At 41.9% G+C, this 26,367-nt stretch overlaps 1 protein-coding gene across 1 annotated transcript in view; it reads right to left on the bottom strand.

Moving 5' to 3' along the window:
• Positions 1-2,244: 2,244 nt before the first annotated feature.
• cnpy1 (canopy FGF signaling regulator 1) overlaps positions 2,245-26,367 on the bottom strand; it is a 35,157-nt gene continuing 11,034 nt past the window's right edge. The window contains exons 4-6 of the mRNA XM_083653635.1: positions 5,325-5,534; positions 3,809-3,905; positions 2,245-2,361 (exon numbers count right to left, since the gene is read on the bottom strand). Coding sequence (XP_083509761.1) covers positions 2,321-2,361; positions 3,809-3,905; positions 5,325-5,534 — 348 coding nt within the window. The 3' untranslated portion in view covers positions 2,245-2,320. The remainder of the gene's footprint in view (positions 2,362-3,808; positions 3,906-5,324; positions 5,535-26,367) is intronic.

The raw sequence follows: 26,367 nt of genomic DNA, 5'->3' as shown, positions 1-26,367 counted from the left end.
TGATTTGACATGCGGACTGGAGGAGCCGGGGATCGAACCACCGACCTTCTGATGAGTGGACGGCCTGCTCAACCTCTTGAGCCACAGCTGCATGTTTTCTATATTGTTAAGCAAATAACTATTTTTGCGATCCACATAGATCTCTGGATAAAAAAAGCAACTTGGAAGAATGGGCAGTTCACCTTGCAACAATTTGTTGAAAAAGTGGTCCAGTGGTCAGTCAGTACAGGTCTTCTGGGTTTGAGTATCTGTTAAAATCGCACTGCTACACTGTAACACTTCCCTGACATGTGGGAGTGCAGCCTTTAGCACACCAATCAACTCTGAAAATCTCTGGAGTGTTCTGTCCAATCATCAACAAGCCGCTGAAATATCTGGCCCAATCAGACAACAGGTTCTTCTGCGTTTTCTGTCCAACCAAACATGCTCTTCTATAAGACTATATTTAGTATGAGAAGACACTTGTCTGACATTTACCACATGTGGATTCACGTGTAAATGGTTGTCTTGCACACACTAATAATTAGGGCTGGGCAATATAATCGATATGGCAATATATCGCGATATTTTATTTCCCGATACTGTATCGATACTTGGACGCCAAGTATCGCGATATTATTATTATTATTATTTCTTTTTTTTGCAGGCCATGCCATGCCAGGCCTCTGCATCTGGTGATTCCCACCCCTAATCGATACTGTATCGATATTTCCCATATCGATGCGTTCAGTAACACTCAACACTCAGTAGTTTTGACTAAATTTGTCCACTAACTTATCAGTATAAAGTGATGTACATATGATTACACTACCTGGGTGGTACACAGTGTGTTGTATCTTTAGCTCTATTATTTAATTTTGAGTAAATTCTGTAGAATATCGCAATATATCGCAATATGTATCGCATCGCAATATATCGTAGTATACCAAGTATCGTGATACGTATCGTATCGTGAGATTCTTGCCAATACCCAGCCCTACTAATAATGCAGCATAGCACACACCATCCAACCCAAATACATACTGTATGTATATGCCACGGGAATACATCGTTTTTTAAATGCTACTTTCATCTTTCTTGACTGACCTTGTTAATAAACATTTGTATATTATGTCATTACTCATTAGATGTCATGTTACTATTTTAGCTTCAGCTCAATACTATAAAGTAGAAATGGATTTTTAGGGTGGAGACACTGGGGATGATGATGTGCCATGGGTGCACTTTTTGGGTGGGGTTGTGACTAAACTCATGTCAAATCATGCCACATCATCCACATCATCAGTGGGTATGACATCACTTGATGTTTGTGGGGCATGACATGACATCATCAGTGATTATGACATAATCTTTAAGTTCATAAGTTCTTTTTTTTATGTGGGGTTGTATGAGGTATACATGCATACAGTCAGTGTACTACATACATGTAGTACACAGAGTCGTAGTACAAGTTCCCCCCCCCCCCCCCCCCCCCGCTGATTTCCCCCCATTTTCTCCCCAATTGTACTTGGCCAATTCCCCCCCCCGCTGCCCTATTGGCTGCCCCGGTCGCTGCTCCACCCTCTGCCGATCTGGGGAGAGTCGTAGACTAGCGCCATGCTTCCTGCGACACATGCGCAGTTGCCAGCCGCTTCTTTTCACCTGACAGTGGGGAGCTTCCCCAGCAGGGTGTAGCAGGTGGGAGGATCACGCTATTCCCACCAGTTCCCTTCCACCCCGACGGACCAGAGGAGGCGGCTAGAGCAGCGGCCAGGACACATATACCCCCAATCCGGCTTCCCACCCTCAGGCACAGCCAATCGTGCCTGTATGGGCGCCCGACCAAGCCGCAGGTAACACGGGGGTGTGAACCTGCGAGTCTGCATCCCTCGTGTTGGTAGGCAGGGAATCTGCCGCTACACTACCCGGACGCCCCCTGAGATGCCAAGTTGAAAGGACATAATTTGCACCCTGTTTTTAGCTGAAATAGCTGGAAGCTCACTCTCATTCTGTCTATCCCTTCTTATAGCTCCAAGACCTGGCTCAGTTTTCACCTTTGAATATGATGAGCCTAAACCAAATAGTCCTTAATGTTAACAATAAAGTAATATAAGAAGCAATAAATAACTACACAATATCCTTCTTGACATCAGATAATACTATGCCCCAATAAAATAAAATAAATACAATTTACAAAATGTGTGTTTTCGATAAGTTTATTTAAAAATAATTCATTCATTCATTTTCAAAATATCATTTGTTTAAGGCCTCTTTTTTTCCAAACAGGTGTAACAATGCTGGTCCCATTTTCTTCTAGTGAAAATATAAAATACTATTACAACTATAACTCCTCCTTGGTGAGATTGACGCCTTTACAGTAGTCTGAAATTGAAAGCAGAAAGAAAGAAATATTAGCTAAGTCTACTACTACTGTACTAACTGTGAAGGCTACTAAATTATCTGTTAATAAGCTGTTAATAAATAAGCACATAAATAGATAAAATAACTAACGTTAAGCTCCTGTCATGTTAAGGACGTTTAAGATTTTCCGGCAAAAAACAAGGATTTCAGTTGTAAATTGTGTATTTGTACTTTAATTTGAGAAAATGTGCCATTTTGGCGGAACTGAACACTGTACAGTAAATGTTTGTAAAGCTGTTGCTCAGCCTGAGGTAGTTTGTGTTATAAATATATAATATAAATATAAATATATAAATATCTCAGTCTCTTCCTCCCTAATGAGACGGCGCCTTGTATCTCTGCACAGCCAGTGGCTTTCAGTTGGTTCAGTGACTCGGACAAAATGGCGTCCTCACACTTCTACTATTACATAACGGTGCGGCAGCCAAACTGCTGGCAGGCGAACGCACACGTTTATCGCAGCTTAGCTCATCTTTTGCGCGCCTTCGCCAAGAGACGCATGCTAACTGAGATGGGCATATTAACGTGTATAGAAACACCAACGCGACTAGCAAATCTCCAAATATGATGCCAACCTAAAAGCGCTATCGTTTTACGAATCGCCTCTGCAATAGAGCACATGTTGAGGGAATATATCGACATAATAAATATATATCTCAATCGTTGGCATAGAGCCGTTTCCATTCATTCATTTAGCCAGTTAATTGATCCTGTGCCTATGAATGCGTCACCTTTTTAATTTAATTTAAAGCAATTCTCCTAATTGATTCCACTCGAATGTGTGCATTGATGCGAGTGGTAATATAGATATCTGGTCGGGACAGGGGGGGGAGGAGAGGGTATGAACTCGACAACATAAACATTCTAAATTGCGCCCAGTTCACTTCCTGTTGCAGTGCTTGCTAGTACAATAAACTGACAGGACATACGGTAAGCGAGGTTCCAAACTGTTCCCTAGCAACACAATTCCATGAAAACCAGACACGTGGAATTATAGAGAAAGCAGAAGAAACTGCCGCATCACGTCTGTGGTAGCCAATATTGGAAACCTCGTAATCTCCAAATTCGGCCATTTTCTTATTAATATTATTCCCCTCCTCCCCGCATACATGGATTTGGCGGGTCCCCAAAAATAACCTGGGAAAGTTTCAGGTACTTTGGACCAGCGAAAATTGTTATATTAACGTTATTAATGCTGTTATTACTATTACACTATGTTAAAATTTGAATCTTTTTTTTTCTTCCTTGTGCAAAATAGCTTTTTTGGAGATACAAGGTCTCTGCCCGACAGTGAATAAGCCCCATAATAAATAAGTAAAAGAGAGAGAGAGAGAGAGAGAGTCAGAGAGAGAGAGAGAGAGAGAGAGAGAGGGAGAGAGAGAGAGAGAAAGCGAGAGAGCCGGACTACCTGAGAGTCTGTTGCATAACTCCTCCCCCACATGCTCTGTGCTCTGGCTGAAGAGAGAGATGATGTCGTCCTCCAGCTCCTCCACTACGCTCTCACACTGGCAGAGGAGCACAAATGAAACAGATGTAAGAGACACAGACTTGACCAGAGGTGGAGAGAGAGAGAAGGCTCAGCCATGCATACACACACAGCACATATACCGTATCATATATGCTCCTCGTGACTTTTCACACAATTGTGGGCACAGAGCTTCGAGGGCGGTGGCCATTTTTTTTTTAACCCCCTCCCCCCCTCCAACCAACCCTCCCCGTTTGCCAAACCATGCAGCCATCTTGTCCCTCGCTACCCGCTACTTTCGCCTAGTGGATCAGCTGGAAACCTCACCTTAAATCTCCGACACGAGCACAGATTTGGGTCATTTTATATCATCTTTATTTCTCCGTTGAGAATTAGAAAAATCTAGTTTTCAAGAGACGTGGCCAAGAGAGCTGCGTCCTGACAAACATAAATATATAAAAAGAATGTATAAAGGCTAAAATGATCACCACTAATTGGAATCGTGAAGCCAAAACACACTGTTATGAACAGTAGCAGCAGAGCAGCAGCAACCTTTATAGATTGTGGCTAAGCAAAGCATAGAACACTCCCTTTTCAGTCCGTCTTAAGACCATTTATAATCATTTTACACTTTTTATTGTTGCTTTTAACTCACTTTGCCACGACTGGACCTTCAGGACATTTAGTAAAGGGCAGATAAAGTGACGATACACCTTATGTGTCCCAACAAACCCAAATCAAAAAGGTAAAATTAGTTATTTTTAAACATAACACGAATGTGTCCTTTGCTTGCTTTGGTAATTGAGTAAGAACCCGTCTAAAGAGCGGATCACAACACTGTGAATCCAAACATTATTAGCAATAAGTTAGAGGAGGAGTAAATTACATAATTGTGGATGTCATACAGGTTATGGCGAATACAATATGAATAAAATGGTAATAGCACTTTTATTAGAGCGTTAGACATAGATGAACACGTAGATGCTAATTTCTATGATCTGATCTGTAGTGTTTGTGTGAAATTGCATTAACTTAGATGAAGATATCATGATGTACAATTCTGATTGTGAAATAGTTTTTGATGATTTTCTATATAATATAATAACATGATCCGGGTCCATTTACATTCCAACTAAAACCACAATCCAAATCTCAGGCTCAGTCAGGAAAACACACTGCTCATGTTTTAGTCACATGACACCACATTGCATAATTTTGGCAAAAGCTACCAGGGGCAAATGTAAGCATTGCAGCTGCAGCCAACCTAAAAAAAACATCCCAAAATTAAATCAAATGGAAAATGTAATGCAGTTAAATACAGTTACTCTCATTTAAAATGTTATAAAGTAATAATAAAAGAAAAAAAGTAGAACAAGCACACCCTGCCTCAACGAGATAACCTATATTTATATGGAAAAAAAATACGATGGGAAACTGTGTGATTCACTTGCATACTCACCGCGAATTTCATCTCGCTGGAAGCGTCCGGGCCGTCGAATTGGAAGTTTTTGAAGTCGGGGAAATCCGCGGAGTCCCCGTCCCTGGGAGCGAACCTGCGGTAGCGTTTGGTCTGCGTGTCGGGGTCAACATGGAGGGCGTAGTCGCTCATGCTGCCACACACTCCCTCCAACAGCTCGCTCAGGTGAGTCTCAGAGCGGGCGAAAGGCACCTGGCCAAGGAAGCAAAAGAATACACATCAAAACAGGAAAAAGAAAGCTTGGGGTGTGTCGTGGACGGTTAAGGCGTATATTATCATGTGATGTACCCCACGATGTTGTGGGGTTCCGATCCGGCCTGGGACATTTGTTGCATGTCGTCCCCTGCTCGGTCTCCCAATCTTTCCTTTCTCAACTAACACAAATAAAGCAACACTACGAAAAGCACTTTCAAGTAATCTTTTTACTTTGCATTTTGTAATTTGAAGATTGTTTTCTGTCCTGCTTTATCTTCTTCTGCTGTTGATGGGAGCACTGCATTGCATATTTGTCCTGTCAAATTCCTTGTTTGTAATCTGATGACTCATTACGGATATTAAAATTAATCCTGAATTAATCTAAAAAATGTAAAATGAAAGAAAGGAAATAGAAATCGTTAGAATCTGAAGTGGCCGAGCAGCTGGTAAACAACTCATGTGAACCTCAGACCAAAGAGAACTAGTATTGTGGACCTGCAAGTTCTTGGGTTCGGATTTAGAGTGGGCCCGTCGTGTCATCCCTCCCTCTCTCTCTCTCTCTGTGTCTCTCTCCAAAACTTCGCTGTCTCTCTCTCTCTGAACTAGAAAATGAAGCAAAAATGCCAACAGAAAACACACACAAAACATGAACCGGACAAAAATAGCCTGTGAATCTGAAGTGGCTGAGCAGCTGGGTAGAGGAAACTTGGACCAATCAGAAGGGAACACAATATAAAAGGTATATCTAGCTTCAACGTCACTGGTTCAAATGCGCCCTGGGACCTTTGTTGTGGGTCAACCTCATCTCTTTCCCAATCCAAAAACAAAACAAACTAAAACAAAACAAAAGCTACCTTCCACCCCCCCCAAATAAATAAATAATAATAATAATAATAATAATAATAATAATAATGAAATAAATAAATAACACGGCCACTGCAATATATATATATATATATATATATATATATATATATATATATATGTTATATATATGTTATATATATATATAAAATAAATCTGAGGTGGCCAAGAAGCTGGGTAAAGTCAGGTGGACCTGGGACCGACCAACAGGGGGACATAAAGCAAAACAGCGGAAGAATCTATATGAAGAGAATCTTGAAAATAAGCTTCCAAAGTTTTTGAGATGTTACCTGGGCCAACTCAGGAGATCCTCAGCCCCGGCAGCCACACAACAACAACAACAAAAGGCTAGCCTACGGTGGGAAAAGAAATCTAAAAAAAAATGACTTCATAAGTAGATGATGTAGTTTGTAAATTCCTCCTCGGTGTCCGAGTTGCCCCCGGTTCCAGTCAAAGCCCCCCGCTCTGTCGCCCGGCGGGGACGCCCTCTGGGTCAGCGAGGGTGACCCGTGGGTTTCCGTCGCGTTTCCTACATGCACACTAAGCAGCCGTCACCCTGGCCCTCTAACTTTTAACCTGCAGGAAGAATATCCTCCGCAGCTCTCCGTCCCAAAACCCCCAGGTCCGCGTCCCCCCCCCCCCCCCACCCCTGGACCGAGGACAAAACAGCGAGGCGGCCGTGTCTAGACGGGTCAAGACAGGTGCAGCGCCCCCCTGCTCTGCTCCCACCCTCCCCGGAAGGAGATAGGGTGACAGGGGTGACGCCCAGGGGTGAGGGGGCGAGGACGGGGGGGGCGCTGAAAGGGCCAAAGGGGGCTCTCTTTACACCTCCGAGCGGGGCCCGGGGAAAAGGGAGGGGGTTGATGTCCTGACAGTGTGAAGGGCTACTGGTGCTGCTGGTGTAAAGCAGGAGATAGAGAGAAGCCAGAGGCCTCAACAGAAGCCAAGTGCAGCAGGGTAAACAGTGCAGTCTCATCCTCTCACCGCCCCTCCCCTCCCCTTCCCCTTCCTCCTGTGCCTCTCTTTAGCCCATTCATCCCCCCTCCATCCTCCAATGATCAAAGGAGGAAGTCTTCCTTGTCTTCTTTGGTCAAAAGGTGGTGGGGTGAGGGGGGAGTGAGGGCAGGGATTGGAGGGGAGGGAGGGAGGGGGGAGGGAGAGAGGGAGGGGTGAGGGAGGGAGGGAGGGCATCTTGCAGATGAGCTGGATTTTGTTGCGATGTAGATACATCCCCTGACCCTTTTGTCTCCTTTCAGAATTGGCTATGTGGACCCTTCTTCCGGCCAAGCCTACTGATTACATTATAAACACACGCACGCACGTGCACGCACACACACGCACACACACGCACGTGCACGCACACACGCGCACGTGCACATACACACGCACGTGCACGCACACACACACGTGCACGCACACTTTCAGTCGTGACTAAGTGACAAAGGGTCTCTCTGCCATCTGTTTTCCGGCGACGAGCTCAACCTTCCTCGACTCCCTCTCTCGACCTTATGTTAGAGCTGGCCAACATACCCATATTATATCTTATGATAGAGCTGGCCAACATACCCATATTATATCTTATGATAGAGCTGGCCAACATACCCATATTATATCTTATGTTAGAGCTGGCCAACATACCCATATTATATCTTATGATAGAGCTGGCCAACATACCCATATTATATCTTATGATAGAGCTGGCCAACATACCCATATTATATCTTATGATAGAGCTGGCCAACATACCCATATTATATCTTATGTTAGAGCTGGCCAACATACCCATATTATATCTTATGATAGAGCTGGCCAACATACCCATATTATATCTTATGATAGAGCTGGCCAACATACCCATATTATATCTTATGTTAGAGCTGGCCAACATACCCATAATATATCTTATGTTAGAGCTGGCCAACATACCCATATTATATCTTATGATAGAGCTGGCCAACATACCCATATTATATCTTATGATAGAGCTGGCCAACATACCCATATTATATCTTATGTTAGAGCTGGCCAACATACCCATATTATATCTTATGATAGAGCTGGCCAACATACCCATATTATATCTTATGTTAGAGCTGGCCAACATACTCATATTATATCTTATGATAGAGCTGGCCAACATACCCATATTATATCTTATGTTAGAGCTGGCCAACATACCCATATTATATCTTATGTTAGAGCTGGCCAACATACCCATATTATATCTTATGTTAGAGCTGGCCAACATACCCATATTATATCTTATGATAGAGCTGGCCAACATACCCATATTATATCTTATGATAGAGCTGGCCAACATACCCATATTATATCTTATGTTAGAGCTGGCCAACATACCCATATTATATCTTATGTTAGAGCTGGCCAACATACCCATATTATATCTTATGTTAGAGCTGGCCAACATACTCATATTATATCTTATGTTAGAGCTGGCCAACATACCCATATTATATCTTATGATAGAGCTGGCCAACATACCCATATTATATCTTATGTTAGAGCTGGCCAACATACCCATATTATATCTTATGCTAGAGCTGGCCAACATACCCATATTATATCTTATGTTAGAGCTGGCCAACATACCCATATTATATCTTATGTTAGAGCTGGCCAACATACCCATATTATATCTTATGATAGAGCTGGCCAACATACCCATATTATATCTTATGATAGAGCTGGCCAACATACCCATATTATATCTTATGTTAGAGCTGGCCAACATACCCATATTATATCTTATGTTAGAGCTGGCCAACATACCCATATTATATCTTATGTTAGAGCTGGCCAATATACCCATATTATATCTTATGTTAGAGCTGGCCAACATACCCATATTATATCTTATGTTAGAGCTGGCCAACATACCCATATTATATCTTATGATAGAGCTGGCCAACATACCCATATTATATCTTATGATAGAGCTGGCCAACATACCCATATTATATCTTATGTTAGAGCTGGCCAACATACCCATATTATATCTTATGTTAGAGCTGGCCAACATACCCATATTATATCTTATGTTAGAGCTGGCCAACATACCCATATTATATCTTATGTTAGAGCTGGCCAACATACCCATATTATATCTTATGATAGAGCTGGCCAACATACCCATATTATATCTTATGATAGAGCTGGCCAACATACCCATATTATATCTTATGTTAGAGCTGGCCAACATACCCATATTATATCTTATGATAGAGCTGGCCAACATACCCATATTATATCTTATGATAGAGCTGGCCAACATACCCATATTATATCTTATGATAGAGCTGGCCAACATACCCATATTATATCTTATGTTAGAGCTGGCCAACATACCCATATTATATCTTATGTTAGAGCTGGCCAACATACCCATATTATATCTTATGATAGAGCTGGCCAACATACCCATATTATATCTTATGTTAGAGCTGGCCAACATACCCATATTATATCTTATGCTAGAGCTGGCCAACATACCCATATTATATCTTATGTTAGAGCTGGCCAACATACCCATATTATATCTTATGCTAGAGCTGGCCAACATACCCATATTATATCTTATGTTAGAGCTGGCCAACATACCCATATTATATCTTATGTTAGAGCTGGCCAATATACCCATATTATATCTTATGTTAGAGCTGGCCAACATACCCATATTATATCTTATGTTAGAGCTGGCCAACATACCCATATTATATCTTATGATAGAGCTGGCCAACATACCCATATTATATCTTATGTTAGAGCTGGCCAACATACCCATATTATATCTTATGATAGAGCTGGCCAACATACCCATATTATATCTTATGTTAGAGCTGGCCAACATACCCATATTATATCTTATGTTAGAGCTGGCCAACATACCCATATTATATCTTATGTTAGAGCTGGCCAACATACCCATATTATATCTTATGATAGAGCTGGCCAACATACCCATATTATATCTTATGTTAGAGCTGGCCAACATACCCATATTATATCTTATGCTAGAGCTGGCCAACATACCCATATTATATCTTATGTTAGAGCTGGCCAACATACCCATATTATATCTTATGCTAGAGCTGGCCAACATACCCATATTATATCTTATGTTAGAGCTGGCCAACATACCCATATTATATCTTATGTTAGAGCTGGCCAACATACCCATATTATATCTTATGCTAGAGCTGGCCAACATACCCATATTATATCTTATGTTAGAGCTGGCCAATATACCCATATTATATCTTATGATAGAGCTGGCCAACATACCCATATTATATCTTATGCTAGAGCTGGCCAACATACCCATATTATATCTTATGTTAGAGCTGGCCAACATACCCATATTATATCTTATGTTAGAGCTGGCCAATATACCCATATTATATCTTATGATAGAGCTGGCCAACATACCCATATTATATCTTATGATAGAGCTGGCCAACATACCCATATTATATCTTATGATAGAGCTGGCCAACATACCCATATTATATCTTATGATAGAGCTGGCCAACATACCATATTATATCTTATGATAGAGCTGGCCAACATACCCATATTATATCTTATGATAGAGCTGGCCAACATACCCATATTATATCTTATGATAGAGCTGGCCAACATACCCATATTATATCTTATGATAGAGCTGGCCAACATACCCATATTATATCTTATGTTAGAGCTGGCCAACATACCCATATTATATCTTATGCTAGAGCTGGCCAACATACCCATATTATATCTTATGATAGAGCTGGCCAACATACCCATATTATATCTTATGTTAGAGCTGGCCAATATACCCATATTATATCTTATGTTAGAGCTGGCCAATATACCCATATTATATCTTATGTAGAGCTGGCCAACATACCCATATTATATCTTATGTTAGAGCTGGCCAATATACCCATATTATATCTTATGTTAGAGCTGGCCAACATACCCATATTATATCTTATGTTAGAGCTGGCCAACATACCCATATTATATCTTATGTTAGAGCTGGCCAACATACCCATAGTGTATTATATATTATGTTAGAGCTGGCCAACATACCCATATTATATCTTATGCTAGAGCTGGCCAATATACCCATATTATATCTTATGTTAGAGCTGGCCAACATACCCATATTATATCTTATGATAGAGCTGGCCAACATACCCATATTATATCTTATGTTAGAGCTGGCCAACATACCCACATTATATCTTATGATAGAGCTGGCCAACATACCCATATTATATCTTATGATAGAGCTGGCCAACATACCCATATTATATCTTATGCTAGAGCTGGCCAACATACCCATATTATATCTTATGCTAGAGCTGGCCAACATACCCATATTATATCTTATGTTAGAGCTGGCCAACATACCCATAGTGTATTATATATTATGTTAGAGCTGGCCAACATACCCATATTATATCTTATGCTAGAGCTGGCCAATATACCCATATTATATCTTATGTTAGAGCTGGCCAACATACCCATATTATATCTTATGATAGAGCTGGCCAACATACCCATATTATATATTATGTTAGATCTGGCCAACATACCCACATTATATCTTATGATAGAGCTGGCCAACATACCCATATTATATCTTATGATAGAGCTGGCCAACATACCCATATTATATCTTATGCTAGAGCTGGCCAACATACCCATATTATATCTTATGCTAGAGCTGGCCAACATACCCATATTATATCTTATGTTAGAGCTGGCCAACATACCCATATTATATCTTATGTTAGAGCTGGCCAACATACCCATATTATACTGTATCTTATGCTAGAGCTGGCCAATATACCCATATTATATATTATGCTAGAGCTGGCCAACATACCCATATATTATATCCATATTGTGATATGAGACTAGATATTGTCTTATGATAGAGCTGGCCAATATACCCACATTATATCCATATTGAGATATGAGACTAGATATTGTCTTATGATAGAGCTGGCCAACATACCGATATTATATCTATATTGTGATATGAGACTAGATACCATCTTATGATAGAGCTGGCCAACATACCCATATTATATCCATATTGTGATGAGACTAGATACCATCTTATGATAGAGCTGGCCAACATACCCATATTATATCCATATTGTGATGAGACTAGATATTGTCTTATGATAGAGCTGGCCAATATACCCATATTATATCCATATTGTGATGAGACTAGATATTGTCTTATGATAGAGCTGGCCAATATACCAATATTATATCCATATTGTGATATGAGACTAGATATTGTCTTATGATAGAGCTGGCCAACATACCCATATTATATCTTATGTTAGAGCTGGTCAACATACCCATATTATATCTTATGATAGAGCTGGCCAACATACCCATATTATATCTTATGATAGAGCTGGCCAACATACCCATATTATATCTTATGTTAGAGCTGGCCAACATACCCATATTATATCTTATGATAGAGCTGGCCAACATACCCATATTATATCTTATGATAGAGCTGGCCAACATACCCATATTATATCTTATGATAGAGCTGGCCAACATACCCATATTATATCTTATGTTAGAGCTGGCCAACATACCCATATTATATCTTATGATAGAGCTGGCCAACATACCCATATTATATCTTATGTTAGAGCTGGCCAACATACCCATATTATATCTTATGATAGAGCTGGCCAACATACCCATATTATATCTTATGTTAGAGCTGGCCAACATACCCATATTATATCTTATGCTAGAGCTGGCCAACATACCCATATTATATCTTATGTTAGAGCTGGCCAACATACCCATATTATATCTTATGTTAGAGCTAGCCAACATACCCATATTATATCTTATGATAGAGCTGGCCAACATACCCATATTATATCTTATGCTAGAGCTGGCCAACATACCCATATTATATCTTATGTTAGAGCTGGCCAACATACCCATATTATATCTTATGTTAGAGCTGGCCAACATACCCATATTATATCTTATGATAGAGCTGGCCAACATACCCATATTATATCTTATGTTAGAGCTGGCCAACATACCCATATTATATCTTATGTTAGAGCTGGCCAACATACCCATATTATATCTTATGATAGAGCTGGCCAACATACCCCTATTATATCTTATGTTAGAGCTGGCCAACATACCCATATTATATCTTATGTTAGAGCTGGCCAACATACCCATATTATATCTTATGTTAGAGCTGGCCAACATACCCATATTATATCTTATGTTAGAGCTGGCCAACATACCCATATTATATCTTATGTTAGAGCTGGCCAACATACCCATATTATATATTATGTTAGAGCTGGCCAACATACCCATATTATATCTTATGATAGAGCTGGCCAATATACCCATATTATATCTTATGATAGAGCTGGCCAACATACCCATATTATATCTTATGATAGAGCTGGCCAACATACCCATATTATATCTTATGTTAGAGCTGGCCAACATACCCATATTATATCTTATGTTAGAGCTGGCCAACATACCCATATTATATCTTATGTTAGAGCTGGCCAACATACCCATATTATATCTTATGATAGAGCTGGCCAATATACCCATATTATATCTTATGATAGAGCTGGCCAACATACCCATATTATATCTTATGATAGAGCTGGCCAACATACCCATATTATATCTTATGTTAGAGCCAACATACCCATATTATATCTTATGTTAGAGCTGGCCAACATACCCATATTATATCTTATGTTAGAGCTGGCCAATATACCCATATTATATCTTATGTTAGAGCTGGCCAACATACCCATATTATATCTTATGATAGAGCTGGCCAATATACCCATATTATATCTTATGTTAGAGCTGGCCAACATACCCATATTATATCTTATGTTAGAGCTGGCCAACATACCCATATTATATCTTATGTTAGAGCTGGTCAACATACCCATATTATATCTTATGATAGAGCTGGCCAACATACCCATATTATATCTATATTGTGATATGAGACTAGATATTGTCTTATGATAGAGCTGGCCAACATGCCCATATTATATCCATATTGTGATATGAGACTAGATATTGTCTTATGATAGAGCTGGCCAACATGCCCATATTATATCCATATTGTGATATGAGATTAGATATTGTCTTATGATAGAGCTGGCCAACATACCCATATTATATCCATATTGTGATATGAGACTAGATATTGTCTTATGATAGAGCTGGCCAACATACCCATATTATATCTATATTGTGATATGAGACTAGATATTGTCTTATGATAGAGCTGGCCAACATACCCATATTATATCGTCCAGAACCCAAAGATATGTAGTTTACTGTCATAGAGGAGTAAAGAAACCATAAGATAATTATTCACATTTAAGGTAGCTGGAATCACATCATTTTGACTCCCCCCCCCCCCCTATTATCAAAATAGTTGTTGATTTATTTTATGACAATTGCGTAATCGATTAATCATTACAGCTGCAGATTTTGGATATAGTAAATTGTATGGTGATACTGATACGGCATACGTGTCATCTTTTCCTGGTTTTAAAGGCTGCATTGCAGTAAAGTGATGTCATTTTCTGAACTTACCAGACTGTTCTAGCTGTTCTATTATTTGCCTTCATTATAGCCACATTACTAATGATTATTTATCAAAAATAAAAAACAGCAATAGTCAGGGAAGGAAACCCTGTTGCATTTGACTTTGATCACAGTCTTGCTTTAATAAAAGTGCTTGTGACATATAACCCACATTTATCCCACTTCGTAGAAAATACTGACATATATATCGTGTATAAAATAGAGAGATAATTTGGTCCATATCACCCAACCCGCTATTTTTTTTTTTTTTTAACAACACCCCCCCCCCCCCCCTTCCCCCCCATCTAAAACCAACCCCACCGCTCGCTAACTATTTATTCATTCAGGAAAAAGATCCCTTGAGCTTGACAACATTGTTGTGTGGAGGAGGAAGGAAGTGGGCAATAGAATGTGTTACAGCACCGGGCCAAAGGTCAAAGGGCGAGCATGGAGGGATGTAGGTCACGTCGGCCAAAGACGATGAGGTTCACCCGTCAATCAAAACCCGTTTGTGACAACTTTGACGCCGCCGCCGCCACGTAATCCCTGGAATAACTGACATGAGATTAGCTGCATGCTAAGTCACTGACTGACTGTGCACCATGAGAGTAGCTGCATGCTAAGTCACTGACTGACTGTGCACCATGAGAGTAGCTGCATGCTAAGTCACTGACTGACTGTGCACCATGAGAGTAGCTGCATGCTAAGTCACTGACTGACTGTGCACCATGAGAGTAGCTGCATGCTAAGTCACTGACTGTGCACCATGATAGTAGCTGCATGCTAAGTCACTGACTGTGCACCATGAGAGTAGCTGCATGCTAAGTCACTGACTGTGCACCATGAGAGTAGCTGCATGCTAAGTCACTGACTGTGCACCATGAGAGTAGCTGCATGCTAAGTCACTGACTGTGCACCATGAGAGTAGCTACATGCTAAGTCACTGACTGTGCACCATGAGAGTAGCTGCATGCTAAATCACTGACTGTGCACCATGAGAGTAGCTGCATGCTAAGTCACTGACTGTGCACCATGAGAGTAGCTACATGCTAAGTCACTGACTGTGCACCATGAGAGTAGCTGCATGCTAAGTCACTGACTGTGCACCATGAGAGTAGCTGCATGCTAAGTCACTGACTGACTGTGTACCATGAGAGTAGCTTCATGCTAAGTCACTGACTGTGCACCATGAGAGTAGTTGCATGCTAAGTCACTGACTGACTGTGCACCATGATAGTAGCTACATGCTAAGTCACTGACTGTGCACCATGATAGTAGCTACATGCTAAGTCACTGACTGTGCACCATGAGAGTAGCTTCATGCTAAGTCACTGACTGTGCACCATGAGAGTAGCTGCATGCTAAGTCACTGACTGTGCACCATGAGAGTAGCTGCATGCTAAGTCACTGACTGTGCACCATGAGAGTAGCTGCATGCTAAGTCACTGACTGTGCACCATGAGAGTAGCTACATGCTAAGTCACTGACTGACTGTGCACCATGAGAGTAGCTGCATGCTAAGTCACTGACTGTGCACCATGAGAGTAGCTACATGCTAAGTCACTGACTGTGCACCATGAGAGTAGTTGCATGCTAAGTCACTGACTGTGCAACATGAGAGTAGCTGCATGCTAAGTCACTGACTGACTGTGCACCATGAGAGTAGCTGCATGCTAAGTCACTGACTGTGCACCATGAGAGTGGCTGCATGCTAAGTCACTGACTGTGTACCATGAGAGTAGCTGCATGCTAAGTCACTGACTGACTGTGCACCATGAGAGTAGCTGCATGCTAAGTCACTGACTGTGCACCATGAGAGTAGCTACATGCTAAGTCACTGACTGTGCACCATGAGAGTAGCTGCATGCTAAGTCACTGACTGTGCACCATGAGAGTAGCTGCATGCTAAGTCACTGACTGTGCACCATGAGAGTAGCTGCATGCTAAGTCACTGACTGTGCACCATGAGAGTAGCTGCATGCTAAGTCACTGACTGTGCACCATGAGAGTAGCTACATGCTAAGTCACTGACTGACTGTGCACCATGAGAGTAGCTGCATGCTAAGTCACTGACTGTGCACCATGAGAGTAGCTACATGCTAAGTCACTGACTGTGCACCATGAGAGTAGTTGCATGCTAAGTCACTGACTGTGCAACATGAGAGTAGCTGCATGCTAAGTCACTGACTGACTGTGCACCATGAGAGTAGCTGCATGCTAAGTCACTGACTGTGCACCATGAGAGTAGCTGCATGCTAAGTCACTGACTGTGTACCATGAGAGTAGCTGCATGCTAAGTCACTGACTGACTGTGCACCATGAGAGTAGCTGCATGCTAAGTCACTGACTGTGCACCATGAGAGTAGCTACATGCTAAGTCACTGACTGTGCACCATGAGAGTAGCTGCATGCTAAGTCACTGACTGTGCACCATGAGAGTAGCTGCATGCTAAGTCACTGACTGTGCACCATGAGAGTAGCTGCATGCTAAGTCACTGACTGTGTACCATGAGAGTAGCTACATGCTAAGTCAGTGCGCAGCGTATTTGGAGAAACACGACAATGTGGACATCAGTGCTTCAGAATAAAGTTGTAGGTTAGTCAATTAATATTGATGCCACATTATAATATCGTATGTGAAAAAGTACGTAGCATTTCACCATCTTACATTTTTAGGCGTCTTTATGTTCCACCGTTATTTTTGCTTGATATTAAATTGATTTCATATTTTGTTTCTCTTCTCTTTGCAGGCTTAATGTATCGAATCCCGGATTATATTATGATTGTTTCATAATAATCATTTTTGGTTTGAGTCCAAGTTGTCTCACCCATGCACCTAGGTAAGAATCAGAATGTGGTGAAATTAGGTCAGAAATGCAAATCAACATTTGGTCATTGATCAAAAAATGGAAACCTTAACACATTTAAAATTCTAGGGGAAGAAGAAACGGTAGGACATCCACATCCATTATTTTGAAGCCTCTGTTCTTGCCCCAATACACGCTTTCAGATAAGAATTTGATTGAAAAAAAAAAAATCTCTCCCCCACCACACAACAAAAACACGTGGGTCCAGCCCAGCCCAGCCCAGCCCGTGGGCTCTGGTCTGAGTCATTATCATGCCATGCTGCAAAATGGTTTGGAATTAAACTCCTTCCTTGCCAGTCGCAGGCTCGTGAAAGGGAGCTGTCACTCACAGCGTTGTTTGAAGAATGGGGGCGGGGGGGTGCGGGGCGCAACCGGCCGGGCCAGAGAATAGGCTTCTCAGGGATGCTATCCTCCATTCAATTCCCATTGGACAGAGAGCCATTATTGCTCTGCTGTGGACAGGGGCCTTTCAATCTCATTGTCCGAGGCGATATGGGCCAATGAAGACCCATAAATTAATAATAATAATAATAATATTGTCATCAAAGAGGCAAAGCTGAGATGTCGTTTTGGCCATGTTTTATTATGCCATTCAAACGGTGGATTAGGGAATAAGAAGTGTGCGCGAAAATAGGTTTGATGATACGACATCACTTCATTATGATACGAAAGAGGCATTTCTGAGGCTTGCTGACAATTTAATTAATAATTAATAATAATAATAATAAGTAATTAGCTGGCGGCGGCGCAACTGTAGATGACACTCGTCCTCGGAATGCCATTATATCATAGCCTAGAGCTGCTTAATATGTGAGGATGGAGAACAGGTGAGGCCCCATCGCTCTGTGCTTACTGGCTGGCTGTCAGTCCAAAGACACCCAGGGATAGGAACGCTGCGGAAAAATAAAATAACATATATATATTTTTTAAGAAAAGTCAAAATTATCTGATTCCAGCTTCTAAAATGTGAATATTTTCTGGTTTCTTTACTCCTCTATGGCAGTAAACTGAATATCTTTGGGTTGTGGACAAAACAAGAGATCTGAGGACATTTTTCAACATTTTCGTACCAAACAGCTACCTCGATTAAACGGGGAAAATGATCGACAGATTAATTGATACTGAAAATAATCGTCAGTTGCAGCCCCATACGCCAGGAAGACGGACGGTCACCCCGGTCACATTTTTCGGGGCGGTGAACATCACGTGTCACCATGTCAGCTTTAGCCATTGTGCGCGGTCTCATTCTCAATGCATGACTTCCCACTGGTCTCCATGAGATCAGCGCGCCCGCTCGCTCCCAACTAAGTTCAATGTCTTTCGGAGGCCTTAAATGTCTCATTGTTTAGCGGCAGGCAGGTTTAACTTTTGTGGCGTGGCTCGGACCCGGGCCGTACCCCCAGGAAGTCCTGCTGTGAGGAAAGGGGGGGGAGGAGGATGGGGGAGGAGGATGGGGGGGCAAAGAGCAAAGACTTAAAACCTGCAAATCCTCCCTGGTGATGGCATCTAAGCTGTGACATCCCACCCTCTCCGATTCACGCCAGGTCAAAAGGCGCTGAAAAGGAGGGAGCGGCGAGGGCATGGGATCAAGGTTTTGGCTTCTCCTTGGTTTGGCTCAGTAACATTTGATTGACCAAACAATGCAACAGGTGGAGGTTTGTTTCAGCGGAGAGATGGAGAAGGATCTCTGCTGGGTGAAGTCGAGCTGTCCTGCTCCGAAAAGCCAACCTGGGCGTTTCACCAAAGAACCACTCATCTGGAGCCGCAGTATCGCAGAAAGAAGAAGCCCTCTCACTCTTTGACTGTGAGGGACCGACACCAGAACCTGACGTTTCCTGTCGGAGTTTAGACTAAAACTCCATTGTAGCTGCACTGGATTATCTCAATGTGATGCCACTTTGGCTAGATTTGTCCAGGAATAAGAAAAATACACAGAAACAAGCTTTTTAGCATTTAACTGTTTTAGGGGGGAATTTTCCTTTAATGCCTTGTAATTTGAAAACAATTCCCATTCCATTATTTCATATATGCTATAATTACACAATGTGATTAGGAGCGAGCTATAGTATATAACCTCTGGCACAGTCAGTTTACCTGAAGCCCAGTGCTCTCTCTTTTAAGACGCACACAGCAGCCACACAGCTCGGGGACAAAATAAATGGAATCTAAGCAGGAGCCACAGGGGGGCAGAGGAAGAGTAATTAGCATTCATATCTAAATTAAACCACCTTTAGACAAACTGCCTAACGAGAAGCTATAGGAATACGACACAGATAGCAGCGTTAATAGCGACGTGAAGGACGTTTGCTTTTGTTTGTCGCCGTGTCTCTTCAGGCGGTCAGCCCAGTGTCCAAAACACGAATGACATACTTCAGTTCCTCAACAACGTCTTTAACATTGTTAGAAGGCCACGTTTGCTTGGCGGCAACCGCTAGAGGCGACGACGTCAAGCAAAGGGTACTTCTAACGTTCACAGTTCAACGGGTAAACCCAATGAGGATCATGGAGCACTCGATTCACTGGAAAATGATTTTAATAAGGTGCAATTTCAACGCACACATCAGGGTCAAACAGTAAACAGTAAACCACTTGCAATTTTAGCACTACTGCTTGACTCTGATGACGCTGTGTGCGTTGAAATCCTAGTCACCGTGTTAAGATGATGTCATGTCCTATTTCGGATGGTGCCTCAGTGATGATGCCGAGTGTTTGATGATGTCATAACTACAGTTACGATGACGTCGACAGTGATGATGTCATATTCCGGGAGGGTGCCTCAGTGATGATGACAAACTGTTAAGACGATGTCATGACTACATCACTACATGACTACGTCACTTCACGGTGATGTCGTCATAAATCGTCCATGATGTCATATAGTTCAAGAAGGCTCTGCCTGGTGGCCAGGTCACTACTAGTGATGTCATATCTCACTGGTGATGTCATAACGCAATATTCATGTTCATGTTCATGATCCTCTTTGGCTTTACCCATTGAACTGTAGTTACTGTATACTGTCCTGTTCTGAGAGCACAGAGAGACCTCCTCCCTTTGAGGAGGGGCTGAAGCGTAAGAGACTCCTACATGACTTCTAGCGTTGTTTGACGAAACGAGAGTCTGATATGAAATAGCTCCCTGACAAGTACGGGTGAAGAGGTGGGATTGGAGGACCGATAACTTCCTCATCTTTCAAGCGAGAGAATCCGTCAAAAGGGCCTTTCTGTGTGGAGTTTGCATGTTCTCCCCGTGCCCCCTGGGGGTTTTGTTATTAGTTATAGTTATTGTGAAACTACACTTCACAATGTAGTTTGCGTGGGGGGGGGGGGGGGGGGGGGGGTTTCCCAGTGTACCTGGGCAATCCTGCCACCAGTTGTGACTGACAGTAGTTTGAACTTTGAAAACATACCATACCCCACTGATATTGCCAATATTGCCTATCCGTAAGTGAGTTTGATTCAAACTGAGGGAGAACATGAGAATTTACTTATTTTGCTGATGGTAGAAATTAAAAGAAGACAAAATGAATGAGGACAAAATTGCATATACCCTTTCATTATAGAAGCTGTCAACGCAGTTGATGGGTTGACCACTTAGCTACATGAGCAGTGCCGGAGTTCCTGATTATGGTCTCATGCAGCAAGAACATTTTGATTAAGATGACTCAGTCCATCCTCACCTCCTCCATCACCGTGTGGTATGCTGCTGCCACTCTCGAGGACATTAAAAGACTGCAGCGCATCATCCGCTGTGCTGAGAAGGTGATCGGATGCAACCTGCCATCACTTCAGGACCTGCATGCAGCCAGGACACTGAAGCGGTCTCGAAAGATCATATAGCTGACCCCTCCCACCCTGGCCACCAGCTCTACAAAACACTCCCCCTCGGCAGGAGACTGAGGTCTATCAAGACCAGAACCTCTCGCCAGAAGCACAGCTTCTCCCCAACCGCCATCGTCCTCACCAACAAGGCCTGAAAGCAACTTCCACCAAGGACACTACCAACAACCCCCCCCCCCCCCCCAAAGTGCACTACCTCCTCCTGAACTCAGCTGAATCGCCCCCACTGACATAGAGCTGTCACGATTCCTCGAGTACCTCGAATAACTCGAATAATTAAAATGATCGAGGCCAAAATGATTCGCCTCGACACGGCATTTAGAGATTAGAGACTGTTTCTCACGGACGCTTACTGGTGTGGCACAGCGCTCTTCCGGTGTAAACACGCGAGGACGCGTGATTTCTAACCCCACATAGGATAAGCAATAACCACGCCCTGTGGCGCTGGGATTGGCCAGGAGCATTGAAGCTTGGGACTTAAAGCACCTGGGGTTTTTCATCTTTTAAAATAAAGATGTTTAAAAAACTATTGCTTGTTACATTTTCAGTGCTGTACCTTTTCTCTGGGTAAGGATTGAGCTTGAAATTAACAATATGATACATTATATTATATGAGCAATGAACGTGAACACAACACCGTTTATATTATTGCATGTTTTTGTAGATTGTGTACATTGTGTAGATTACAAGTATTATACTTATTATTATTATTATTGCTATGCTAAGGAAGGTAGGTGACCATAATTCATTTCAATGTCCGCTCTCGAAATCGCTGTCCGTTCTCAAGAGCTATTCAGTTGGTTCATGAAATCGCTGGGCTGCCTGCCCTCCAGTGTTGCTCCTGGCCAATCCCGGCGCCACAGGGCGTGGTTATTGCTTATCCTATGTGGGGTTAGAAATCACGCCGCGAAGGACACATGCTCGCAGACAGACCAGAGAGCAGCTACTGTATAGTGAGCGGACCCCGCAAAATGGAACGAGGCGGCGGAGAAAGCAGACAGGAGGAGCCGGGAAGGGAAGAACCAGGGCCGAAAAAGCGACCGAAACTGTCTAAAGTGTGGGATCATTTCACGCTGAAAAAGGACACGAACTCAGTGGTGTGCAAGTACTGTAACGATACTTGCATATCACAACAGTACCTCGTCAATGCTTCAGCACCTGAACCGTAAACATCCAGTCTACGCATCCACCAGCGCATCTACGTCGAGCGGAGCAAGGTAACGTAACGTTAACTATACACAACGCTAATGTAAATGTATGCTAATGATTGCTACTTGATATTAAGACTAGTAGTAGTTGTGCTGCTGGCTTGCCACGTTGCCAATATGACTATTAGTAACTGCATTCACGCTGCATTTTTTTGATGTGGCTTGCCGTTTTCTGAAATACAAATACAAAGCTCAACCTAACGTTAACCTAACGTTAGCGGCTAATTTAACAGCGTTGTGTGTGTGTGTGTGTGTGTGTGTGTGTGTGTGTGTGTGTGTGTGTGTGTGTGTGATCACACTAGCCTGTTGGTGTGTGAGAGAGAAAGAGAGAGTGAGTGTGTGTGAGAGAGAAAGAGTGTGTGTGTGGAGAATGTACATTTACACACCCTAGACCGGTCGACTCTTCTCATGATGATTGCAAACAACTATTTAATTGGTGCATTTTAGGCTCCAATTATTACACCACCTGACCTGTTATCTTGCTATTCTGATATTTGTGTCAATAATAGGCAACAGGTCTAGGGTGTGTAAATGCGCATTCTCCAGTTTTGTTATGAACTTACCTAATAAATATCAATATTAATTATTATGTCACCTCTTTTTCAGCGGATCACAGCGTACTATGGACAGCTTTGTAAGGACGGGTCCATCATGTTCAAGTGAAAAGATGAATGGTGCCACTGCCAGTTCTATGCAATTTAAAAATAAAAATGTTGTTTTTTCTAAGAAAGAAACTAATGTACCGGTAGTTGTTTATTTGAAGAGATTTATCTTATTTTTTGGTGTATATTTACGATAAGCCTTTGAAAACACAAAAAAGGGTTCTTATCCGATTACTCGATTAATCGATGGATTATTCGGTAGAATACTCGATTACTAAAATAATCGATAGTTGCAGCCCTACACTGACATGAGCCCAACCCAGCCCCCCCCAAACATCACTTTTCAGCTACAGCAGCTGGACTTCAATAGCCGCTTCTCCTACCAGAACTTTACACCAATAGATTACACTTGTTAACTACATTGTGAACCGCTTAGACTGTAACTCATATCTACTTTAATGCCTATTTAACTTGGGCTGTAAATTCATGTAAATTCACTGCCTACTTAGTGCCTATTTAACTCAGACTGTAAATTTATGTAAATTCACTGCCTACTTAGCGCCTATTTAACTCAGACTGTAAATTCATGTAAATTCAATGTCAATTTATATTTTATGCCTACTGAACACTCCTCCACTCGTGTATATTCGTATATTGGACTGCACTTGCAATGCTGTGATTGTCTTTTAGTTATTTTTGGTATTTCTTTATCTCTGAATATTGACATGACCGCTATGTAATCTTGAATTGTAATTGTGGCAATAAAAGAGATTCTGATTCTGACTCATAGTTACATTTGCAATTTATAGCTGCATTTTGCTTCGCTAACAAAGAATAACCTGTGCAACTTGATAAAAGGCGTAAATAAAGAAGACCAGGAGATGATAGCTGAATCGTGCCATTTTCTTGCTAGCAGATAGCAATCTGTTTGGAGCTACCGCTGACAGCCTAAACAGGGATTAAGCCTGGGAAATCAATAGTGGAGCTGGACACCTCATGATAGCTGCTCCCTGGGTAGTAGAGGATGTCCAGGCCCTACTGGGATGTGACCTCATTAAGACCAGCAACAATAACCTGGATCCATAGACGCACAGCATCGCACACAAACAGGCATAGCAATACCCCGGATCAATTCGTTCCCGACGAGAAGGGGGCTGCAACGATTGGTTGATGTAATCGACTACACCGGCTACAGTATGTGAATTCAGTTCACTACACCGTCTGTCTACAGTATGTGAATTCAGTTCACTACACCGTCTACAGTATGTGAATTCGGTTCAAGCCCGTTTTCGAGGTGTTGTTTTGCTTTGGATATGGCAAGTCACAAGTGCATAAATGAAGAAATGAAATCAAACTATGGGAATACTTTTGATAGAAACCCAATGATTTTGCGATATGATGACAAGCGTTTTACTGCTTCATCCTCTGATGCACTGTTGAGAAAAGGTTACATTTATTTATAGTCTACTGTAGGTGTTCCACGAGGGTAAATTCCTAGGGGGCTGTCTTGAGTTTCCCTGTCTGTGCAACTAAATCAATTTGTTCAGAGCATTTAAACAAGAGTTGCAAGCCATTTACTCTACAGAGCAGATTCCTGTGATACACACAGTTTGGCTCAGCACCAAAGACGTGGGAGGTGTGTAAGGACTCTTTATAGATTATAACGACATATTCCCCATTACTTTTATGTTACTACAATTTATTTGGTTAAAAAAAGATTAATATTACCAAAGGGTCACACACGCACGCACGCACGCACGCACGCACACACACACACACACACACACACACACACACACACACACACACACACACACACACACACACACACACACACACACACAAAAATAGAGGAGGACATAGACAGTGTCATCCCAGGAAGGTAGGTGGCGCTAGTGTCCAGAGTGACCAATTCCTTTCAGAAAGAAAGAAAGCATTTAGCAAACAGGCAAGGTGGCTCAGTAGTTAGCACTGTCACCTCACAGCACGAAGGTTGTGCGTTTGAATCTCCACCCCGGTCCTTCCTGTGTGGACTTCGAATATGAGCCGCTTCCTTCCGGGCTCCGCCTTCGTGCCCCCATAGTTAAAAAGAACAGATACAGAAATTCCTTTGTGCCTGTCTCTATCAGAGCGATGAACGCTGCTGGGGTACAAATGTAATGTCTCCCCATCTGCCGTTGCTGTTATTTTGTTATTTATTTATTTTATCCTTTTATTCTTTTATCTTTATTTATTCTTAGGGGTACAGTACAGTATATCTGTATTATATACTTTGTCTGCCCTTTTGTCTGGACTGAGGTTTTTTCTTTTGTGCTTTAATACAATGATACATTGTAGCTCTTTCTTGTGATATAAATGTGCTGCTGTGAGCGAACTGCACTTTGCTACTATGCACTTTATATCTCTACTGTGCACTTTAGATCGTTGCTACTGTTGTCATTTGCACTTTAACTATTTGTGTTGCACTTTAAACTGCTGCTCTAGACTGTTTTTACAATGTTTTTTTTTTTTTTTTGTCTTATTTGTTTTTATGTATGTACTTCGTACTACGCTTTCTGCAATCCAATTTGCCCTTTTAGGACACTTAATAAATCTTGAATCTTGAATCTTGAATCTTTGCATGTTCTCCCCGTGTTTGCGGTTGTTTCCTCCCACAATCCAAAGATTGTTTGGGTAGTATTAATCATACAGTATATCATCCATCCATCCATCTTCAACCGCTTATCCAGGATCAGGTCGTGGAGGTAACCGTTCCAGCAGGGGACCCCAAACTTCCCTTTCCCCCGGCCACATTAGCC

Source organism: Poromitra crassiceps (genome assembly GCF_964638095.1).
Source record: "Poromitra crassiceps genome assembly, chromosome: 17".
Lineage (NCBI taxonomy): Eukaryota > Metazoa > Chordata > Actinopteri > Beryciformes > Melamphaidae > Poromitra > Poromitra crassiceps.
The sequence above is the reverse complement of the archived record's forward strand: the minus strand, read 5'-3'. Positions and strand labels throughout refer to the sequence as shown.